The sequence below is a fragment of the Haliotis rubra genome, unplaced genomic scaffold (assembly GCF_003918875.1).
Source record: "Haliotis rubra isolate DU_JTF1 unplaced genomic scaffold, ASM391887v1 Scf697, whole genome shotgun sequence".
Taxonomy (NCBI): Eukaryota; Metazoa; Mollusca; class Gastropoda; order Lepetellida; family Haliotidae; genus Haliotis; species Haliotis rubra.
Window position 1 is genome coordinate 316568 of NW_025767409.1, and position 22567 is coordinate 339134.

The 22567-nt window shown below is 40.7% G+C and overlaps 2 protein-coding genes and 1 long non-coding RNA gene across 3 annotated transcripts; 2 read left to right on the forward strand and 1 right to left on the reverse strand.

Annotated features, from left to right (window-relative positions):
- Window positions 1-252: 252 nt before the first annotated feature.
- LOC124258540 lies at window positions 253-12509 on the forward strand. Its single transcript, XM_046692609.1, has 13 exons — window positions 253-288; window positions 1551-1643; window positions 2754-2925; window positions 4092-4254; window positions 6143-6311; window positions 6603-6817; window positions 6919-7101; window positions 7524-7600; window positions 8198-8298; window positions 9289-9399; window positions 10114-10246; window positions 11866-12120; window positions 12245-12509. The coding sequence occupies exons 1-13, from the start codon at window positions 253-255 to the stop codon at window positions 12370-12372; spliced, it is 1836 nt and encodes a 611-aa protein (XP_046548565.1). The 3' UTR covers window positions 12373-12509.
- A 2698-nt stretch (window positions 12510-15207) lies between these two features.
- On the forward strand, window positions 15208-15908 carry LOC124258545. Its single transcript, XR_006893612.1, has 2 exons — window positions 15208-15352; window positions 15406-15908. It is a non-coding gene; the product is annotated as an uncharacterized LOC124258545 (long non-coding RNA).
- Window positions 15909-17858: 1950 nt separating this feature from the next.
- On the reverse strand, window positions 17859-22185 carry LOC124258544 (guanine nucleotide-binding protein subunit beta-like protein 1). Its single transcript, XM_046692612.1, has 3 exons — window positions 22114-22185; window positions 19368-19662; window positions 17859-18968 (listed from the first exon to the last, which is right to left on the reverse strand). The coding sequence occupies exons 2-3, from the start codon at window positions 19648-19650 to the stop codon at window positions 18310-18312; spliced, it is 942 nt and encodes a 313-aa protein (XP_046548568.1). The 5' UTR covers window positions 19651-19662; window positions 22114-22185; the 3' UTR covers window positions 17859-18309.
- Window positions 22186-22567: the final 382 nt, after the last annotated feature.

The window sequence follows — 22567 nt, forward strand, 5'->3', positions numbered from 1 at the left end:
ATTGTTGTGTTTACCTGTTGTCGAAAGACAGATTTTCAATAAAGATTGTATTGAAAGTGCATTTCTATAGAAATTCAACAGTTATGGCAATTAATGATTGTAAGATATGAGCACCAGCACGAGTCTGGACAATGGGACAATGTGTACTGTAGGTTGTATATCTAACAGATTACATAGGCCTGGTCACATCAGGAGCTCACTGTTCTGTAGAGTAGGAATCGGGAGTTTGATCAGACTAAAGTCAGTCTCACAATGTCACTGGGAGACCTTGACACCTATGTTGAACAGGTAGGTAAGTAGAATCTGGAAAAGTTCACAATATCTCTTTGGATGGTTATGTTTTTATAAATAATCTAAGAAATGAGCAACATGATTACAAAATATCATAAAAGTTATTAGATGAGAATTAGACTTCACTCATTCAATATCTGCCTGTCTGGTACTCTGAAAAAACAAAACTGTGAAACCAAAAGCCTCATATTAGAGCTTTCAGGAACTGTTTTTCTCAAATTGAACATGTCCAGATTTTCTTTGTACATTGAACAGTACAAATATCAAGGTAAAAATTCATCTTGGGAGCCAGACATGGGTATGGCTAAATGTTTCTTTTTACTCCATTTAGACATGCATATGTATTTCATTATGTCACAAGTACAGACTTTACAGGTGTATGAGAAAAGGATAGTTGTCTGCATGTCATGTACCCTCCCTGCATGTCATGTACAAAATCAATGACGACCCCAACTAGTATGTGTGGACAAAACTGATGAAAAACACGCCTCCCTGCATCAGTCACATGTCACCACCTGCACCACTCACCACATGTACATGTCATACCCCCCACATGTACCCTCCTGAACAAAATAGGCATGTGCCTCCCTTAAAACCCCTCCCCTCATCATCACCCCTCTAGTCATAAATTATGAATGGCCCCTAAGCTGCAAGATCCATTACATGTGGCTGCATTCAAATCCGCAGATTCACTGTTGGACAAAAAAACCTCTCCAGAACACTTAAAACATCATCACTAGTCATAAATTATGAGCAAAGTACATCCTCATGTGGCTATATCCCAGCTGACTCCTGTCACTTTATACACCCTGACCTGCACAGTGTTGAACCAGAGTCCGTAGAACTGTGAATAAACCAACCATTAGAACTGTGAATAAACCAACTATTTGAATACTGATTATATTTGACTGATGATTGTAGTTGAATTTTGATATTATTTAATTAGTGACTGTATTTGAATGGTGATTGTAGTTAAATAGTGATTTTATTTGAATAGTGATTGTATTTAAATAATGTTTGTATTTGAATAGTGACTATTTCATCAGTGGCTGTATTTCAATAGTGATTGTATATGAATAGTGAGTGTAGCTGAACAGTGATTTTATTTGAATAGTGATTGCACTTGAATAGTGGGTGTATTTGAATAGTGATTGTATTTGAATAGTCATTGTGTTTGAATAGTGAGTGGATCTGAATGATTGTAATCTGGGTGCATGTTCCATGTTATATGCTATACTAGCATCCAGTGTTCGATTCAGGCTGATGAGATGGGCCACAAGCAGACCAAACCTATGCCTGATGTAGACACTGAGCTGCTGGTCACCTCCAGGTTCTCTGCACATCACATGGAGGTGAGATCTTGAAACGATTCAATGATGCACTGAAAATATTTGCTTTGTTTTCTTGATAACTACCTTACCTTAACCACCTATTAAGAAACAGGCTGCTTTTTAGGACACCCTTTTCATCAGTAACTATCAGCACAAGCTTTAATTTATGAGTCATTTTGCATGAACAGTTGGATAGCTTCTACAGGGCTCCAGATAATCGGCGTATGTACGGATAAAAAATATGCACGGTAGGAAATAATTTAGAAAGCGTAGCAGATACGCACCACAGCAATGGTTTACGGTCTTAGAATCATTTACAGGCGTATTTATCTGAAAAAAGTATTGTTTTATTGTTTATTGACCTGTTTACACAAGAGTAGCAATATTGTGGTGCATATATGAAACGAAACACAAGATTACTGATAGTCCATTAATTTCCATTCAGTACTCTAAATGTACACTTAAGGTTTTCCAGTACTCTTATATTGAACAAATATGGAGTACGTACTCCTGATGTTGAAAAATTATATGGAGCCCTGGCTTCTAGATTCCTGTTAGCAGGGTCACATGAAACACAAAGAATTTCTTGCAAAAATTGCACATTTTAAGTGCCTCATCAGGCTAGACCTTTATTTATACTTGTTTAAATAATTTGATGACTAAAACAAACTGAAGTGAAAAGAATGAAACCAACCATAAACAAGTAAAATATTTGTTTGAGTGGGGTGGGTTTTATGCATGGGCTGATGTACCCTCAATGTTTCTTTATGTAACATAAAGAAACATCGAGGGTACATCAACCCATGGGCCCCCGAGGGACCAGTGAACAACGTATTTATCTTACCGGACACCTCAGACGTAATTTTGAACTGTTTAAACAGGGTATCGGGTCATAGCATGGAGTACCAGATGACAAGAAAAACAAATTTTGAGTTATCTCCCTTCCAGTGATTTGCATTCGCACAACATCGGTACATTGAAAATAATAGAAGAGCGCTCAGCCAATCAGAAAACAACATTTATGGGTGAGGCAAGATAAATGTATTTATTATCTTAGTTCCTGACTCAGTACCCTGGCCTAGAGATTTCTGTAACAATGAATACAGATAAAATATGTTTCAATACCAACAGATGATACATTATCCTAATTTGTTTCCATGTGAGCTGCTACACAAGAGCCTGGTGCAGCTCCTAGCGTTCTCCTCCAACCCGGGGGAGACGTCCATCAGCCGTGCCTTCAGAAGGGTCATGAAGCAGGTCACCCCACAGGTGTTTCAGCCCGGGCAGGATATCTTGATGAAAGGTGACAGAATTATTATTACATCATACATCTTTGCACGTATTTTCACAATATGGTTGTAGCAGTGTTAGGGAGATCAGCGAGCATTGAAACCACACCCAAAATCTAGGCAGTCATTGTTTCAGTGCTTTAACAAGAAACTGGATTAAAGTACTAAAGTAAGGCCAGAAATTCTTGGAAAATGCTTTTTGACTTAAATATCAATATCATGAATTTGACACAAGATAAAAGAACATATATGATACATGTATGACTCTACCTAGTTGGATATTAAAGCTCAGATGAAAAAATGCACTTGAGGGGTGACTTCACAGGAGGACATTTTGACGTTTTAAACATTCGTAACTATTATAAGTACAAACTGTAGTTTTGAAATATAGACTATAATTATTCATATAGTCTCAACTAATTAAATTACATAAATGATTGTAAAAGTTTTGTTTTGTGGAACATCTATATGTGAAGAAGATGGAACTCTTGTAGTAGTTATATTCAAAATAATTACGTAAAAAAGTCTTAATTCAAATTGCATAGATAATCTTGTTCACCCATAGAAGTTTCACTTCGTGTATGAGCATTGAACTGGCAACATGCGACTTGATATCTCTGCAGAACAATTAATTTCAAATTTATATCAGTATTTCATACTGGAGAAACAAAGGGAGAAACCTCTCGTCAGCTATGACAGGGTTTACTATAGAATATGTAAAACCCTTAATGTGACATATAGTCAGGTTTACAAAGTTGTAAACAAATCAGTTACCTCAGGGGTCATGTCAAAATCAAGACTAGGTAGGAAACACAAACTGGATAGGTTTGATAAGGGTGTCATACGCCGTGCAGTTTATAAACTGTATGAACGCAAAATCCCACCGACGTGTGCTAAAATACAAGATGAGATCAAAGATACAATAAATGTATGAAGCACACATAAAAGACTTCTACCAGAAAATCCTTAGAATCATGACTGTCATAATTTTTATCTTGTGTTGACTTATCTGATGTTGAAAAACACATCAGTAATATCCCAGCTGTATGGCTTCAAACCCTGTACTTGAACTGCTAGATAGCTACTCTGCCCCTCAGAACATTAAGGCTGACTGTGGTATATCTGGTTGTAATGTTTGAGACAGAATAACTTCCAATAATGTCCTCCCTCCTGACATAAGGGGATGAGAGTTCTGGCATCTACTTCATCATGGAGGGAACCGTTGCCGTGGTCACTGAGAATGGGGAGAACATCATTGCAACCTTACCTGCTGGTCAGTTTTTTGGTGAGGTGTCAACATTGTTCAAGCTTCCTGTGACTGCCAGGGTCAGAGCTGAAAGTCTGTAAGTTGTCAAGGTTGTCTCCCCTGTGCTCTTTGTTGGTTGAATGTTGCAGGTGTGACTGTCTGGTGTTATATAACCACATGCTGCCTGCAGGTGTGACTGTCTGGTGTTATATAACCACATGCTAGCTGCAGGTGTGAATGTCTGGTGCTGTATAACCACATGCTACCTGCAGGTGTGAATTTTTGGCATTATATAACCACATGCTGCCTGTCAGTGTGAATATTTGGCATTATATAACCACATGCTGCCTGCAGGTGTGAATATCTGGCATTATATTACCACATGGTGCCTGCAGGTGTGAATGTCTGGTGTTATATAACCACATGCTGCTTGCAGATGTGAATATCTGGCATTATATAACCCCATGTTGCCTGCAGGTGTGAACGTCTGGTGCTGTATAACCACATGCTGCTTGCAGGTGTTATATAACCACATGCTGCCTGCAGGTGTGAATATCTGGCATTATATAAACCCATGCTGCCTGCAGGTGTGAATGTCTGGTATTATATAACCCCATGATTCCTGCAGGTGTGAATATCTGGCATTATATAACCCCATGCTGCCTGCAGGTGTGAATGTCTGGTAATATATAACCACATGATTCCTGCAGGTGTGAATGTCTGGTGCTGTATAACCACATGCTGCCTGCAGGTGTGAATGTCTGGTATTATATAACCACATGCTGCCTGCAGGTGTGAATATTTGGCATTATATAACCACATGCTGCCTGCAGGTGTGAATATCTGGCATTATATTACCACATGGTGCCTGCAGGTGTGAATGTCTGGCATTATATAACCACATGCTGCCTGCAGTTGTGAATGTCTGGTATTATATAACCACATGCTGCCTGCAGGTGTGAATGTCTGGTATTATATAACCACATGATTCCTGCAGGTGTAAATGTCTGGCATTATATAACCCCATGCTGCCTGCAGGTGTGTGAATGTCTGGTAATATATAACAGGTGTGGAATGTCTGGTATTATATAACCACATGATTCCTGCATGTCTGATTCCTGCAGGTGTGAATGTCTGGTGCTGTATAACCACATGCTGCCTGCAGGTGTGAATGTCTGGTATTATATAACCACATGATTCCTGCAGGTGTGAATGTCTGGTATTATATAACCACATGCTGCCTGCAGGTGTGAATGTCTGGTGCTGTATAACCCCATGCTGCCTGCAGGTGTGAATGTCTGGTATTATATAACCACATGCTGCCTGCAGGTGTAAATGTCTGGTATTATATAACCACATATTGCCTGCAGGTGTGAATGTCTGGCATTATATAACCACATGCTGCCTGCAGGTGTGAATGTCTGGTGCTGTATAACCCCATGCTGCCTGCAGGTGTGAATGTCTGGTATTATATAACCACATGCTGCCTGCAGGTGTGAATGTCTGGTGCTGTATAACCCCATGCTGCCTGCAGGTGTGAATGTCTGGTATTATATAACCACATGCTGCCTGCAGGTGTAAATGTCTGGTGTTATGTAACCACATATTGCCTGCAGGTGTAAATGTCTGGTGTTATGTAACCATATATTGCCTGCAGGTGTAAATGTCTGGTGTTATGTAACCACATGCTGTCTGCAGTTGTAAATGTCTGGTGTTATGTAACCACATGCTGTCTGCAGTTGTAAATGTCTGGTGTTATGTAACCACATGCTGTCTGCAGGTGTGAATGTCTGGTGTTATGTAACCACATGCTGTCTGCAGTTGTAAATGTCTGGTGTTATGTAACCACATGCTGTCTGCAGTTGTAAATGTCTGGTGTTATGTAACCACATGCTGTCTGCAGGTGTGAATGTCTGGTGTTATATAACCACATGCTACCTGTCAGTGTGACTGTCTGCTGTTATATAACCACATACTGTCTGCAGGTGTGAATGTCTGGTCTTGGATGTGGAGAATGTGAGGCAGCTTCTACCAGACAGCAGGAGGGCAGTGGACATTATCAACTGGTTTGTGGCCAAGAAGTACATCCCTACATCCACCCACTTGGACTCGGGCAGAATCTACAGGCGAACACTGCTGTTTTCATTGCAAGAGGTCAGTGACTGCGCAAGAACTTAGTTGAAGAGTTTCAATATACTTGGTATATTCAGTATCTAAAATTCACTAGCGAATTAACCAGTTGAAAAAAGCACATGCTATGAAGACTTTAGAAACGCTTTATATTCAGGGTTGAAATCATGACATATACATATGGTGTTCTGAAGCATGCACGTGGGCAATGAAGCCGTTTCATAGTAACCGGTCGATTCGAAATGAGCCTAAAAATTGTTCAAATCCAATTATTTATACCTATTCATCTGAAGAAAGGTCTGTTTGTTTTTCCAGCTACCACTTTTTGAAGGCTGGTCTGAAGCTTCACTGAAATACCTGATCCTGTCATTGTCATCTGACAGCGTCATTCTGTATCCTCGTGCATCCTTCATCACCTGTGTTGGAGACCCATCCAACATCCTTCACATCCTACTCAGGGGAGGTAAGTCTAGATCTACATCCTTCATCACCTGTGTGGGAGACCCAACCAACATCCTGCTCAGGCGGAGGTAAGTCCATCACCTGTGTGGGAGACCCCACCAACATCCTTCTCACATCCTACCTAGGGGAGGTAAGTCTAGATCTAATCCTTCATTTACATCCTGCTCAGGAGAGGTAAGTCTAGATCTACATCCATCCTCTCAGGGGGAGGTATGTCTAGATCTATATCCTTCATCACCTGTGTGGGAGACCCACCCAACATCCTTCACAACCTGCTCAGGGGAGGTAAGTCTAGATCTACATCCTTCATCACCTGTGTTGGAGACCCATGCAACATCCTACTCAAGGAGAGGTAAGTCTAGATCTACATCCTTCATCACCTGTGTGGGAGTTCCTCATTTTTCACATTAGGAGAAATGGCTTGGGCGTCCACATCCGATATCACCTGTATAGGGCATCCTTGAAGTAAATCTCACATTCTGCTGAAGGGGAGGTAAGTCCTGGATCCCATAAAATGCAAATGAGACTTTTTCAGTATTGTTCATGTCCGGCTTGCGGGAGGTAAGTTCTCAGATAGAGGCTAGTTCATAGTGCTGGAGTTGTTAAAATGTTTATTTTGAGACTTTAAAAAAAATATTTCCTAATTACCAGTTGATGCTTAACTAACACTTCATGTAGTTAATGCCTGCTTGAAGACAAAGAAAACCATGCTTTAATCTTATGTTTAAGTAATCGTGAACAGAAGATGTGATCCAAATGTTGTTCTGTCGCCAGGGCTGTCATCTCAGGGAAGTCTGGAGTCAGGGTAGAAACAACAGCTGAGAAATTCCCCATTGTCATTGGGGAGGCAGGTAGGCCAATCCTTTTTAAACAAACTATTTTTCACAAACTTATCTGAGTATTGAGTGAGTGATTTGGATCTATGCTGCTTTTAGCAATATTCCATCCATATCATGGCCAAGAACACCAGAAAAGGAATTGTTCCCAATTCCTACCAGACAATAGCTACCAGACCTTTGGTGCGGTGAGTGAAAGCTTTAATCAAAAGGCTCCTCTGCCGCACCCACTGATTTGAGTGGGTTTCTTTAATAAATGACTCGAAAGGCTTTACCATGCATACATGGAGTAACTACCTGTTGTAAAGGGAAATGGGCGGTGGGGTAGCCCAGTGGTTAAAGCATTGGCTCGTCACGCCGAAGACCCGGGTTCGAATCCCCACATGGGTACAATGTGTGAAGCCCATTTCTGGTGTCCCCCGCCGTGATATTGCTGGAATATTGCTAAAAGCGGTGTAAAACCAAACTCAGTCAGTCAGTCAGTGTAAAGGGAAACTGTTCTGATATGCAGTATTGAAAATGTTTGTTTCCACTGAGGAATGTGGTAAACAGGGAACCTGTGCATAGAAATAAATGAACTCTGCTGTGTTTAGCGATGCTATTTGTTTTCAGGTTTATTTGTAAAGAAGGCAAGTGTACTGAATGTGATGACGGTGACGCAGTGCCAGGTGGTGTCAATCTCTCTGCAGCATCTGACAGAATGTCTAGAGCAGGTGGGTGGTGGGTATCCATCTCAGTGTACCAACAGACTCTATATTATATCACATATTATATCTGGGAATACAATTTCTCTGTAAAGTACACACTCTTTTATTTCTTTCAGAGGTGTCCAATTAAGGAATTGAACCCACACTGTCAGAGTGAGGCACCTAATTACCAGCACACAAAGTCAGAAATTTAGCCCACTCAGCCACCGCAGGTTTCTACAAAGTCTTCTAGGCCAAGTTCTCAGACTTCCATGTTTTGTGTGCTGCTGCGGTTGAGAGGGTTAGATCGCTGTCTTTTTATGCTGGTGATAAGGAGCATCTGTCTGAGAGTGTGGGTTTGACTCCTGGATCCGTACCTCCTGGATTCCGTGATTCCGCGGTTGCAGAAATCGTGGAAAAATACCTTTTCATGCAGAAAAACGTCTGGTCCACGGAAAATGCATTTTCATGCAGATTACCCGCAGAATTTGCCATTTTCATGCCGCGGATTTTACTTATTTTGAAAGTTGAAACAAGAATGCCTATCAAACGATATTTTGTAGAGTTTGTAATGTCATTCCTGATCACACTCGTAAGATCATCTTTCTACATAAAAAAATCTATCTTGCACGAAAAAACGAGCTGCCAGCTGTCATGAAGCTCTAAAACATTACAGCTTTGTGTTTAAGAATTAAAGTTTGAAATTCTTTACCATTTTTTGTTGATTTTTCAGTATCTTGTGCAGAATTTTGAAAAATGGGATGCAGAATTTACTTAAATTTACTATGAATTCTTAAGAATTCCGCCATGAATCCAGGAGGGACTGCTTGATGGGACTAGACCCAAATTGGCTACTTGAATCTGTACATTACTGAGATTAATCCAAATGAAACACGCATGACATTTGGCCACGTTTTAAATGGCATAGTGTATTCATAGCATTCCCATATAGTGCTTCACTCTAAAGTATGCAGAAGCTTGAGCATCAATCAAAGACAATTACTACTTCCTGTCCAGGACAGCACCGACACCAGAGCACTCTGGGACAGGAGGACAGAGTTGTGGGAGAGTTTTGTTCAACATCGGGAGAACCTGACCAACGTACACCAGGACACAGTGCAGTATGAGGTCAGAGTTCAATCAAGATGCACAACCTCTGAAAATGTTCTCGATAAAACTTCTCTCAGTGATCACTGATGTTTGCAAAAACAGTTATAAACAGGAAGAATTTTGTTACACTGGAATATAGGATCTGAGTAATGGTTTATCTTCAAATCTACATTTTAGAGACATCTTTGCTGGATAGTCAGATGATGTGTGAATTTACTGGTGACTTGTTCAGCACTGATTTAAGTGTTCAATCTTGCTTGTCTTCAATGTGCTGTTGGTCATCCGTAGTGGTGTTCCAATGATCGAAAATAATCGAAAATCGATAGAGGGAATGATTATCGATGTAAAAACATATTTGATTAAGAGAAGGATTAAAAATGATTATCGATTGTAAAAAAGCATATTCGATTAATTAAAATTTTAACTTTTATTGTGTAATTACAATTCCAGTGTCTTTCTTGCATGAATGCATTTCATTGCATGACAGTATTAGTTATAAGGAACATTTATTAGAAAAAACCTGGGGAAAAACCCTTCAAATTGGTGATTTCATTAAAAATGTATATATTTCGATTATAACTGATAATCGTTCACCACAATCCTCCGATAATCAATAGTGGATTTGGTTTCTGATTCCCAACACTAGTCATCTGTTTTCTAACTACAATATTTCATCCACTATTTGTCAGACTTATAACCAGGAATATGGATTTCTCCTTCCCGTCTCGACAGGTGACCTTCCAGTTCCTGTCCAACTCCTCCCTGTTCAGGAACTCCACTCTGGCCCTCCTGCAGCATCTGGTGTTGGAGTCTCAAGTCCTGGGTCTTGCTGATGGGGAGATGGCCTATACCCAACACGACTCAAGTAGGTCCTGTATCTAGCATGCTAGAGCACCCGTCCTGTGTCTAGTATATACTCGAGTCTCAAGGATTCTATCTTGTATATCCTTATATGTATTGGGTCTTGCTGATGGGGAGATGGCCTACACCCAACACGACTCAAGTAGGTCCTGTATCTAGCATGCTGCAGCTCCCGTCTTGTGTCTAGTATATACTCGAGTCTCAAGGATTCTATCTAGTATATCCGTATATGTATTGGGTCTTGCTGATGGGGAGACGGCCTACAACCAACACAACTCAAGTAGGTCCTGTATCTAGCATGCTGCAGCTCCTGTCTTGTGTCTAGTATATACTCGAGTCTCAAGGCTTCTATCTAGTATATCCGTATATGTACTGGGTCTTGCTGATGGGAAGACGGCCTACAACCAACACAACTCAAGTAGGTCCTGTATCTAGCATGCTGCAGCTCCCGTCTTGTGTCTAGTATATACTCGAGTCTCAAGGATTCTATCTTGTATATCCGTATATGTATTGGGTCTTGCTGATGGGGAGATGGCCTACACCCAACACAACTCAAGTAGGTCCTGTATCTAGCATGCTGCAGCTCCCTCTTGTGTCTAGTATATACTGAAGTCTCAAGGATTCTATCTTGTATATCCATTATATGTATTGGGTCTTGCTGATGGGGAGATGGCCTACACCCAACACGACTCAAGTAGGTCCTGTATCTAGCATGCTGCAGCTCCTGTCTTGTGTGTAGTATATACTCGAGTCTCAAGGCTTCTATCTAGTATATCCGTATATGTATTGGGTCTTGCTGATGGGGAGATGGCCTACACCCAACACAACTCAAGTAGATCCTGTATCTAGCATGCTGCAGCTCCCGTCCTGTGTCTAGTATATACTCGAGTCTCAAGGATTCTATCTTGTATATCCGTATATGTATTGGGTCTTGCTGATGGGGAGATGGCCTACACCCAACACAACTCAAGTAGATCCTGTGTCTAGCATGCTAGAGCTCTTGTCCTGTATGTACTGGAGTCTCAAGTCCACTGTCCAGTAGATCAGTATATGTCACTGTGATTGGGTCACAAATGTGGACACATGTTTAAGTAAAAAAGAGGAGTGCATCTGATAATTTGGGAATTTGTGTTTTGTACTTGTGTTCATTTTTTTAAAACAGTTTACTATTTGTATATCAACTCACATATAAAATAAATGTATAGATAGAAGCTTATGGTCTTCACCCAAAATGCTAATTGAAGTTTTGTGTCTTGCATGTGTGTGTGAATCTCACATTTTGTCTTGTTAATGGGATGGCTAAAACCCAATGGCTGTGTGTGTGTGACGTTCTAAACCCTCTGTGAGTGGGTGGGTGGGTGTGGATAGTGGTTAAAGTGTTAAGCTGGGTGTGGGGTTGTGAAGATAGTGGTTAAAGTTCCAAATGGCTTCAAGACCTAAGTTCCAATTTTCCACATCGGTACAATTTGTGAAGCCCATTTCTGGTGTCCCCCACTGTGATATTGCTAACCACGATGTAAAACTTAACTCACTTAAAAGTCCTTGGAACTAAGTGTACAGCAAACATACCTAAATGCAAGAATTGTTTAGCAATGACATCTTTATCATGTTAACATATTCCAGAACAGCGCACAATTCTTCTAATGCTGGAAGGAAGGCTGGAGGTCACAGAGCCAGCAGCTCCTCAGTCACAGACAGCTGGATATCTCACACCGGCTGCCGGTTCCTCACATAGGACTGGTGCAGCCTCACCAGCAGGTGCATCCTCACCAACAGGTGGTTCTTCATCACAGAGAGCTGGTTCTTCATCACAGAGAGCTGGTTCTTCCTTACTACCAGTAGGTGTGAACAGGACAGTGACACAGGGCCAGATCATTGGTAATGTATTCTTAATGAATGTTTCTTTCTTTAAGTGTAAACATTCAAAAATAATTGTAAAGATTGTCCATCTATGACAGAAGATGCGATGGCATAAATATAAGTGTTTGCTCTTCCGTTTCAGCCAAAGTTCCAGGAGTCTCTGCCATTGTCACTTACAAAAGTGTGGGCAAATCATCTGTCATCAAATTTCCCACACCAACCCTCAAACAGGCATTAATGAAGTTTGCTGCATTGAAAGGCAAAAGCTGATGACTATTTGATTGTGTTATCCTAGGAACATTATTGATGGAGGATTTAACTTGTCAACTTGAAACAGCAGCGTGTCTTCAAGTACATCATCAGCTAGTTGTCACTATGGCCCTAAAATAGTACATTCTTGTATCTGATGTAAGGTGGTTGACAACATGGCCTTAACACAATAGAGCATCTTCGTATCTCATGTAGGGTGGTTGTCAACATGGCCTTAACACAATAGAGCATCTTCGTATCTCATGTAGGGTGGTTGTCAACATGGCCTTAAGGTGGTTGTGAACATGGCCTTAACACAATAGTGTCTTCATATCTGATGTAAGGTGGCTGTCAACATGGCCTTAACACAATAGAGCATCTTCGTATCTGATGTTGGGTGGTTGTGAACATGGCCTTAACACAAGAGTGTCTTCGTATCTGATGTAGGCTGGTTGTCAACATGGCCTTAACACAATAGCATCTTCGTATCTCATGTAGGGTGGTTGTGAACATGGCCTTAACACAATACAGCATCTTCGTATCTGATGTAAGGTGGTTGTCAACATGGCCTTAACACAATAGAGCATCTTCGTATCTGATGTAAGGTGGTTGTGAACATAGCCTTAACACAATAGAGCATCTTCGTATCTGATGTAAGGTGGTTGACAACATGGCCTTAAGGTGGTTGTGAACATGGCCTTAACACAATAGTGTCTTCATATCTGATGTAAGGTGGCTGTCAACATGGCGTTAACACAATAGAGCATCTTCGTATCTGATGAAGGGTGGTTGACAACATGGCCTTAACACAATAGTGTCTTCGTATCTGATGTAGGGTGGTTGTCAACATGGCCTTAACACAATAGCATCTTCGTATCTCATGTAGGGTGGTTGTCAACACGGCCTTAACACAATAGTGTCTTCGTATCTCATGTAAGGTGGTTGTGAACATGGCCTTAACACAATAGCATCTTCGTATCTCATGTAGGGTGGTTGTGAACATGGCCTTAACACAATACAGCATCTTCGTATCTCATGTAGGGTGGTTGTCAACATGGCCCTTAGGTGGTTGTGAACATGGCCTTAACACAATAGAGCATCTTCGTATCTGATATAAGGTGGTTGTCAACATGGCCTTAACACAATAGAGCATCTTCGTATCTGATGTAGGGTGGTTGACAACATGGCCTTAACACAATAAAGCATCTTCGTATCTGATGTAGGGTGGTTGTGAACATGGCCTTAACACAATAGAGCATCTTCGTATCTGATATAAGGTGGTTGTCAACATGGCCTTAACACAATAGAGCATCTTTGTATCTGATATAAGGTGGTTGACAACATGGCCTTAACACAATAGAGCATCTTCGTATCTCATGTAGGGTGGTTGACAACATGGCCTTAACACAATAGAGCATCTTCGTATCTGATGTAAGGTGGTTGTCAACATGGCCTTAACACAATAGAGCATCTTCGTATCTGATATAAGGTGGTTGTCAACATGGCCTTAACACAATAGAGCATCTTCGTATCTGATGTAAGGTGGTTGTCAACATGGCCTTAACACAATAGAGCATCTTCGTATCTGATGTAGGGTGGTTGTCAACATGGCCTTAAGATGGTTGTGAACATGGCCTTAACACAATAAAGCATCTTCGTATCTGATGTAAGATGGTTGTCAACATGGCCTTAACACAATAGAGCATCTTCGTATCAGATGTAAGGTGGTTGTGAACATGGCCTTAACACAATAGAGCATCTTCGTATCTGATATAAGGTGGTTGTCAACATGGCCTTAAGGTGGTTGTGAACGTGGCCTTAACACAATAGAGCATTTTCGTATCTGATGTAAGGTGGTTGTGAACATGGCCTTAACACAATAGAGCATCTTCGTATCTGATATAAGGTGGTTGTCAACATGGCCTTAAGACAATAGCATCTTCGTATCTGATGTAGGGTGGTTGTGAACATGGCCTTAACACAATAGAGCATCTTCGTATCTGATGTAGGGTGGTTGTCAACATGGCCTTAAGGTGGTTGTGAACATGGCCTTAACACAATAGAGCATCTTCGTATCTGATGTAAGGTGGTTGTCAACATGGCCTTAACACAATAGAGCATCTTCGTATCTCATGTAGGGTAGTTGTCAACATGGCCTTAACACAATAGAACATCTTCGTATCTGATGTAGGGTGGTTGTCAACATGGCTTTAAGGTGGTTGTGAACATGGCCTTAACACAATAGAGCATCTTAGTATCTGATGTAAGGTGGTTGTTAACATGGCCTTAACACAATAGAGCATCTTCGTATCTGATGTAAGGTGGTTGTCAACATGGCCTTAACACAATAGAGCATCTTAAGTATCTGATGTAGGGTGGTTGTCAACATGGCCTTAAGATGGTTGTGAACATGGCCTTAACACAATAAAGCATCTTAAGTATCTGATGTAAGATGGTTGTCAACATGGCCTTAACACAATAGAGCATCTTCGTGATCAGATGTAAGGTGGTTGTGAACATGGCCTTAACACAATAGAGAGCATCTTAAAGTATCTGATATAAGGTGGTTGTCAACATGGCCTTAAGGTGGTTGTGAACGTGGCCTTAACACAATAGAGCATTTTCGTATCTGATGTAAGGTGGTTGTGAACATGGCCTTAACACAATAGAGCATCTTCGTATCTGATATAAGGTGGTTGTCAACATGGCCTTAAGACAATAGCATCTTAGTATCTGATGTAGGGTGGTTGTCAACATGGCCTTAACACAATAGAACATCTTCGTATCTGATGTAGGGTGGTTGTCAACATGGCTTTAAGGTGATTGTGAACATGGCCTTAACACAATAGAGCATCTTAGTATCTGATGTAAGGTGGTTGTTAACATGGCCTTAACACAATAGAGCATCTTCGTATCTCATGTAGGGTGGTTGTCAACATGGCCTTAAGGTGGTTGTGAACATGGCCTTAACACAATAGAGCATCTTCGTATCTGATGTAAGGTGGTTGTCAACATGGCCTTAACACAATAGTATGTCTTCGTATCTGATGTAAGGTGGTTGTTAACATGGCCTGAACACAACAATGTCTCAAATATGAGTGAGTAAGTGTGTATGGGTTCATGCCAATTTACTTAATTTAGCAATATAACATCAGCAACTAACAAAAACTAGCAATTAGTAATATCATGGCGCAGAACACTACAAATAGGCTTCAAACATTGCACCCATGTGGTCAGCAAACACTTCAGCCATTGGGCTGTCTTCATATGTGACTTTACATGGTTGTGCACATGGCCTTAACTTAAACACTAGTGTGTCTTTATATCTGATGTCAGGTGATTGTCAATATTCAAGTTATTAGGCACTTTGACATGCGGTTGTTAATTATCATATCTTGGTACAATGAATGTAACTGAAGGTATCATCAAGGACTGTACATCCACAAATACTTTGTCAAGTATACAAGTTTGTATATGCTATGTTACACTGTTGTTTCCTCTGTCAAATGTGGAATTGTCCCTCAATGTAATAAAAGATGGAGGTAACGTACTGTACAGTGAGGTGTAAAGCCATGGTCAGGATAAATTAACATTTGAAGCAACAGACAAGTGTGCATATGTTCATGTGTGCAAGGGGCGGTGGGGTAGCCTAATGGTTAAAGCGTTGGCTCGTCACGCCGAAGACCCGGGTTCGAATCCCCACATGGGCACAATGTGTGAAGCCCATTTCTGGTGTCCCCCGCCGTGATGTTGCTGGAATATTGCTAAAAGCTGCGTAAAAACCAAACTCAGTCAGTCAGTCATGTGTGCAAACAGCTGCTTGTAGTAGTCGTGACCTATACTGATTCAATAGCTCTAATCCACTGAGAATTACCAAAACTACTGTATTTTGTATTTGGCATACCCTCATTGTGTTAAGAATGCAAACCAATAAATGTGACAGCTACCATGTTAACAGTATGTTTATACAATTATATACCCAAAAGTAAGATTCCATTTTCTTTAATAAATTCACAGGTATTGACATACAAAATCTGTTAAACAGATTGTCCAGAAACAAGGCTGAACATGGTACACTCCATAAGTATCAGAATCTTTTGGAGTCACAGGTTTTCCTTGGGGTGTCCACCACACCTTGCTCCTGAGTGAGTGAGTGAGTTTAGTTTTACGCCGCTTTTAGCAATATTCCAGCTATATCACGGTGGGGACACAACTGCAAGTAGCATATGTTGCTACATATATATAAATATGTTCAAATAACCCACATCGGCCTGTCTGGGCGTTCAGTGGGATGTGTAATAGGATATCCAGAAGTGCATGTTTACTCGTAAAATAGGGCAAAACTTAGAAAAAATACAAATAGCTGCTGAAAACAATAGATCAGACTATAGATGGCAATTAGGTTGCTCAGCCAGGTATGACGACGGACCGTCGACTCACCTGGCATGAAATGCACATGCTGCCTACAGGCACAAAGGGTCATCTCAAAGATATTTTATGCTTTTTTCATGTGTATTGAATATGTCTTATCTATTGATTATCATCTTACTCGTCCTTCATAACGTTTATGTTGAGATATGTAAAACAGTATGATACCCATAGAAAAGCTTAAATCAACTATCACATTAAATGTCTCAAAATATATAGGTGGCAAGACCACCCCAAGATCAACAGGACTGGATATTATTTGTTAATTGTTAAGACATGCCTTTTTATTTCCCCCAGTTTAATTCCCCTAAAGGATTATCTTATCTTAGCTGATATCTCTATCCACCAGTACGACCCCAAACATCGTCTGCGACACCCGTCCTGGTTTTGCTTTTCAGACGACCCCTCCTACCTGTTTCCTTTTATAGTGATAGTGAGGATCCATGGTAGCTACATCCTTCATAGTTTCCGTATTAAAGTTATTACTTTTTTCGTCAGCTATCGTTTATAATGAAGCTAAGTCTAGTTTCAAAATAGGCATTTAAAAAGTGTCCTTTGAAATACAATATCATCGCACACTAATTTGCATAAAGCCATGGTCTTTTCTAATAAGTTGCTTTGGACTTAGAAAAAACCTGCATTGCTCATTTATGCACTAATCTCTCCTCAGTAAAGTCATTTTTTCACGTTTCCTATCTCCCTACCACTGAGACTGTAGTTAGGCCGAACTTAGTTTCACAGATATTTCACACTTTCACATTTTAACTTCATTAATTGTAGATATATATGTGAAAAAACAGTTTTTTTCTATTTCCGACTGTACTTTAAAGGCCATTTGCAGTGTAAAACTGCAATACTGTTTAGGTGGCATGAATAATAACATTTCACTTGTTTTACATTATTTCCATGCCAGATATGCTAGATTTGGTTGGTTGGTGGGTTTGTTGTTTAATGCCGCACTCAGCAATATTCCAGTATATGGCGGTGGCCTGTAAATAATCGAGTCCAGACCAGACCAGACAATCCCGTGATCAACATCTTGAACATCAATCTACGCAACTGGGATACAATGACGTCAAGCAAGTCAGAGAGCCTGACCACCCAATCCCTTTAGTCGCCTCTTACGACAAGCATGGGTTGCTGAAGACCAATCCTAACCCGGATGTTCACGGGTGATATCATGCTTGAAGTGCACCCAGTCAATGCAGGATTCTCATTAGTCTGGCTCAGCTCCCTGGGAAGGATCCAACCCAAACTGCCTGTGGAGTGTTAAGTTACAATCCTCTCCTACCGGGTACCCCTTCACAGCTGTGTGAAGGGAGCCATATTTGAACAGTGGACACCACATCTGCTACATGAACTCTCAGTGTGGGGCAGGAATGAAGCATTTAAAACTGCCAGCAGTCAAGCTGCCGAACAAGACCACCAATCCAACTTCTCTCACAATCAGTGTTACATAACTTCACCTGATTTGTGACCAGCTATGCATGTGCCGAACTCACCACAGAGATCAAACTCCAAATCACTCCCTCATCTGTAGATATCCCACACTGAGATCAGTTGATCTTTAGAACCACAGGCTAACAGATTGTCCTGTGAAAATGCAAGGCATTGAGCACTATCACGGTGATAAGACAAAACAGCCAGAGGCTTTATCTTCTTCCAGCTGAACAGACGAATATTATTGTCCCATCCTGCACAAGCAACTATCTTTTCATCAGTTCGCACAACTATGTCATTGAGGCCTGGATTGGTTATGTCCAGCTCACTAGTCTTCTCAAGATGGCTCTCAGCATCAACTGACCAGCAGATCAGCTTCTTGTCCACAGATCCAGAAATACCTTTCCTAGAGTTGGCCGAGAAGCCCATGCACATAACAGAGTCCCCATGCAGTCTATCTAAAGTGCTGGCACATTTCTGTGTTCGTAAATCCCATAGAGTTATACTTCCATTTTCATATCCAATCAAAATTTGGTTGCCTTCAGATTGGCTGGCAGTTTTGATTGACATGCATATGCCGACCTTCTGGCTGCTGCAGTCAGGTTTGAGAGACATCACACAGTGCTTGGTATGGATGTCGTAGACGTCCACTTGTGAAGCTGCTTCACTGGGTGTAGCGACGAGTTGCGAGTTGTTGCGGAGGACAACACTACTCCCACAGAAGCCCATTGTAGCACAACGCATATGGCCTGGAAAATAATGTATAGAAACATTTTTAATTCTCACAAACCTTCATTTAACAAGCACACAGATTTGTGTTCACAAGTGGTATACATATTATTTCAATGACAGAGTTAGTAATCATTCTATTGTCAGTTTTGTTTGTTGTGTAACACTTGCTCCAAAATAAGCACCTTAATGTGTAGAAATTCTGACATTTTCAAAAAGAAGAACCATTAATCAATACTTTATCAATATCATTTGTAAAAGATAAATTCTATCAATTTGATTTTGAATCAAACTGTATCCACTGCAAGATGATTTCATTTTTTTGTAAATTTGGTGTGGAAGATATTATAACATGCAATAAGAGGTTTGGTGAACTAGTGAACAAACTAAACCTGTCTTAGGAAAAAATATATTGTCACCTGTGTTTGTTAAGGACCCATCTCCATACTGCCAAGACTTGACAAAACCATCTCTCCCCTGACTCAGCAGACACTCCTCCGACAGGGGACACACCCACAGGACAGTGTGACCAGCGTGATCGTCAACCGTGGACTGAACACGCCTTGTATCTAAACTCCACTGCAACACCTTCCCATCCAGGGTGCCACTGTAGAGAGTCTGTGGTGTGGAGAAAGCCAGGCTGGTGATAGGGCTGCTGGCGCCTCGCAAGATGAAGCTAGGATCTGGTGGGGGAGAGGCCATGATTGATGTTACCTGAAACAAATATTAATATTATTATTATTGTTGCATCTAATAAGGGCCCATTCGCTTCTCCTTTTTTAACAAGCTTCCAAAGCCATCGGGTAATCAGTGAATCGTTAATTAGAGACCTTGAGCTTAATATTTCATCTACGGTGTTGCATACTCTACAGTTACTTATATAGTTCGTATTGTACTATGTATGGCACATGATCCCATGAATGTTTATATACATGAAAGAGGGTGGTGGTGGTGGAATTGGGTTTAACGTCGTGCTTGAGAATATTTCGCTCATATGACGACATGCATGCGTGTGTATGTGTATGTGCGGCTGCTTGTACTATCCAGACTTAAGCTGGTTTTATAGTGCTAGCCCACTGAAATACCATGCCGCAGTGAAGCAGGAATACACCACTCAGACACATTATACTGACTCCAAGCCGACCAGTCCTCGTTATACCCATTAATGCCAAGCGCCAGGCAGGGACCAACAAGTACCATATTTTAACGTCTTTTGGTATGACGCGGTCGGGGATCGAACCCGCAACCTTCCGCACTCCGGGCGGACGCTCTAACCACTACACCACAGAGGCGGTCCATGAAAGAGGGAGGCAAAGTAAGGCCTAAGAGTCATGCCATGTGGTGCTTATATGAAGAAGTGCTGAAAAGGGACTCTGTTTTTATGCTTTAATTATTACATAGTGCAGTAATTTATATCAACATACACGGCACTTATTGCATGATCATCATGAGAAGAAAAATTCACAATTTCTGGCATTGTTAAACTATTAAAATGTCTACGTAGAGTGCTTCAGGGGTTCCCCAAAGTCTATTTGGAACTTTACCAAGTTGTTTCATATGGAATCAGTCATGATGCCTGAAAGACTCTCGCAGGGTTCAGTGAACGTATCTCATTATCAGCTTATCACTAGTTAGGGCAAGTCAAGTTAGGATAAACTGAGCTTAGTATGAAGCGCTTATTTTACAGGTGCTTCAAACACTAATTCTTAACAAAACTGGTTATCTCCCCAAAAAGATAACGTATACACCAGTACCAAATATATATATAGAGAGAGAGAGAGAATCTCACCCGAGTGTCTTTTGATATCAAATATATCACCACGAGTTCAAAAAGTAACAATTTTTTTTTTTTTATCAACGAGTGTTGATATATTACATATCAGAAGACAAGAGGGTGAGATTCTATTTATCATCATAAATCACTCTTCATTAGTTTTCATTGAAAAATGTATATCTCTTAACACAGTACTGCCATTAGATTTGCAGTGCAGCGATGTCATAACATTGTGACGTCAACAAGTTCATGACGTCATAGCATTGTCAGGGCATTGTACAGAATCTACTGTCAAAACGATATCTCCTAGGAGATATCGTCTGATCTCACACAAGCGATATCTACTGTGGAACACAGTTTTGGATGATAAATATGTATACACACACATACATACATACATGTCAATATATATACTGACATGCTTACATATCTTAAGTCCATATTGACTAAATCAAAAAAGAATTGAACTATCCATAAAACACTACAGAGATCAGATCAAATATGTTTTGTTTGTTTATTGCTTAATATCATATGCAGCAATATTCCAGCGGTCCGTAAATAATCAAGTCTGGACCAGACAATCAAGTGACTAACATCATGAGCATCGATCTACACAATTGGACTATGATGACGTGTCAACCAAGTCAGCAAGCCTGACCACCTGATCCTGTTAGTCGCCTCTTACGACAAGGATTGGTTGTTGAAGACCAATTCTAAGCCCAATCTTCACTGGTATAGCCATGAAGTAGAAGCTTATTGGCTCCCCTCATGGCTTATACTGATGTTGAACTTAACTTCCTTACATATTCCTTCTCACCTACATTCAACAGTCAGTCCTTATACGACCCGTGAAGATCCGGGGTAGAATAGGTCTTCAGCAACCCATGCTTGCCACAAAAGGCGACTATATGCTTGTTGTAAGAGGCGACTAACGGGATCGGGTGGTCAGGCTCGCTGTCTTGGTTGATTCATGTCATCGGTTCCCAATTGCGCAGATCGATGCTCATGCTGTTGATCACTGGATTGTCTGGGCACGACTCGATTATTTACAGACCGCTGCCATATTGCTGGAATATTGCTGAGTGCGGCGTAAAGCTAAACTCACTCACTCAGTCCTTATACAGCTCTGGACTGTCATTTGTTTTAATATCCATTGTAATGTTTGGGGGCTAGTCAATTACAGTGTTTATCCTGCAATGTCATGAGTTAGATCTACTATGATTTGTTAATTACACTCATAGTCAAAGCCAAATGTAAATGAATATCAATATTGTAAACGCTAATTTCGCGCAGCGACCTTATACTTGGTGATTCTTGACACGACACGTGAAAGCATCTTGTTTCCCGAACCGCAGATCAGTATTACGTCACGTGTATAATACGATACTCACAAGAATCTAGAGGAAATCACATGCAAGAGTATTCTGGACACATGTGCACGCATTTCGTAAACAATCCAAGGGACGTAACTCTAACTTACTAAACGGAACTTTATTTTGAGTACTCTTTGGGGCAGTCCGCATGCAATGTCTGAGTTCGACCCTCAAAACGAAATGTCCCAGTACTCGACTAACATTTGTGTATTTCCACCAAAATAAATATTTAACGGAATTTCTAAAATATCAAAATTTACTCATACATCGTTTCAGCGTTCCTCTTTATTCACTAACGTTCGCCTTGATTATGTTTAAAGACTTGTCAGCACCACATCTATGCTATAGCCATGGGTTCCCCTTGTGTTGAATCTATGAGACTTGCATCACTTTGGGCTTTCTTGCCACACAGACCTTGTGATTTGGCTGATATGATGTTTATAGCAACGTTTAAGTGAGTGAGTATAGTTTT

What these genes read in the sequence shown, in the direction of transcription:
- LOC124258544 (XM_046692612.1), bottom strand. Translation starts at nt 19,650, where the DNA reads ATGGCCTCTCCCCCACCAGATCCTAGCTTCATCTTGCGAGGCGCCAGC. An exon ending in TGGGTCCTTAACAAACACAG is followed by an intron (nt 18,969 to 19,367) that starts GTGACAATATAT and finishes ATTATTTTCCAG; the next exon opens with GCCATATGCGTTGTGCTACA.
- LOC124258540 (XM_046692609.1), top strand. Translation starts at nt 253, where the DNA reads ATGTCACTGGGAGACCTTGACACCTATGTTGAACAG. An exon ending in TTGACACCTATGTTGAACAG is followed by an intron (nt 289 to 1,550) that starts GTAGGTAAGTAG and finishes TGTTCGATTCAG; the next exon opens with GCTGATGAGATGGGCCACAA. An exon ending in AGGGTCAGAGCTGAAAGTCT is followed by an intron (nt 4,255 to 6,142) that starts GTAAGTTGTCAA and finishes TACTGTCTGCAG; the next exon opens with GTGTGAATGTCTGGTCTTGG.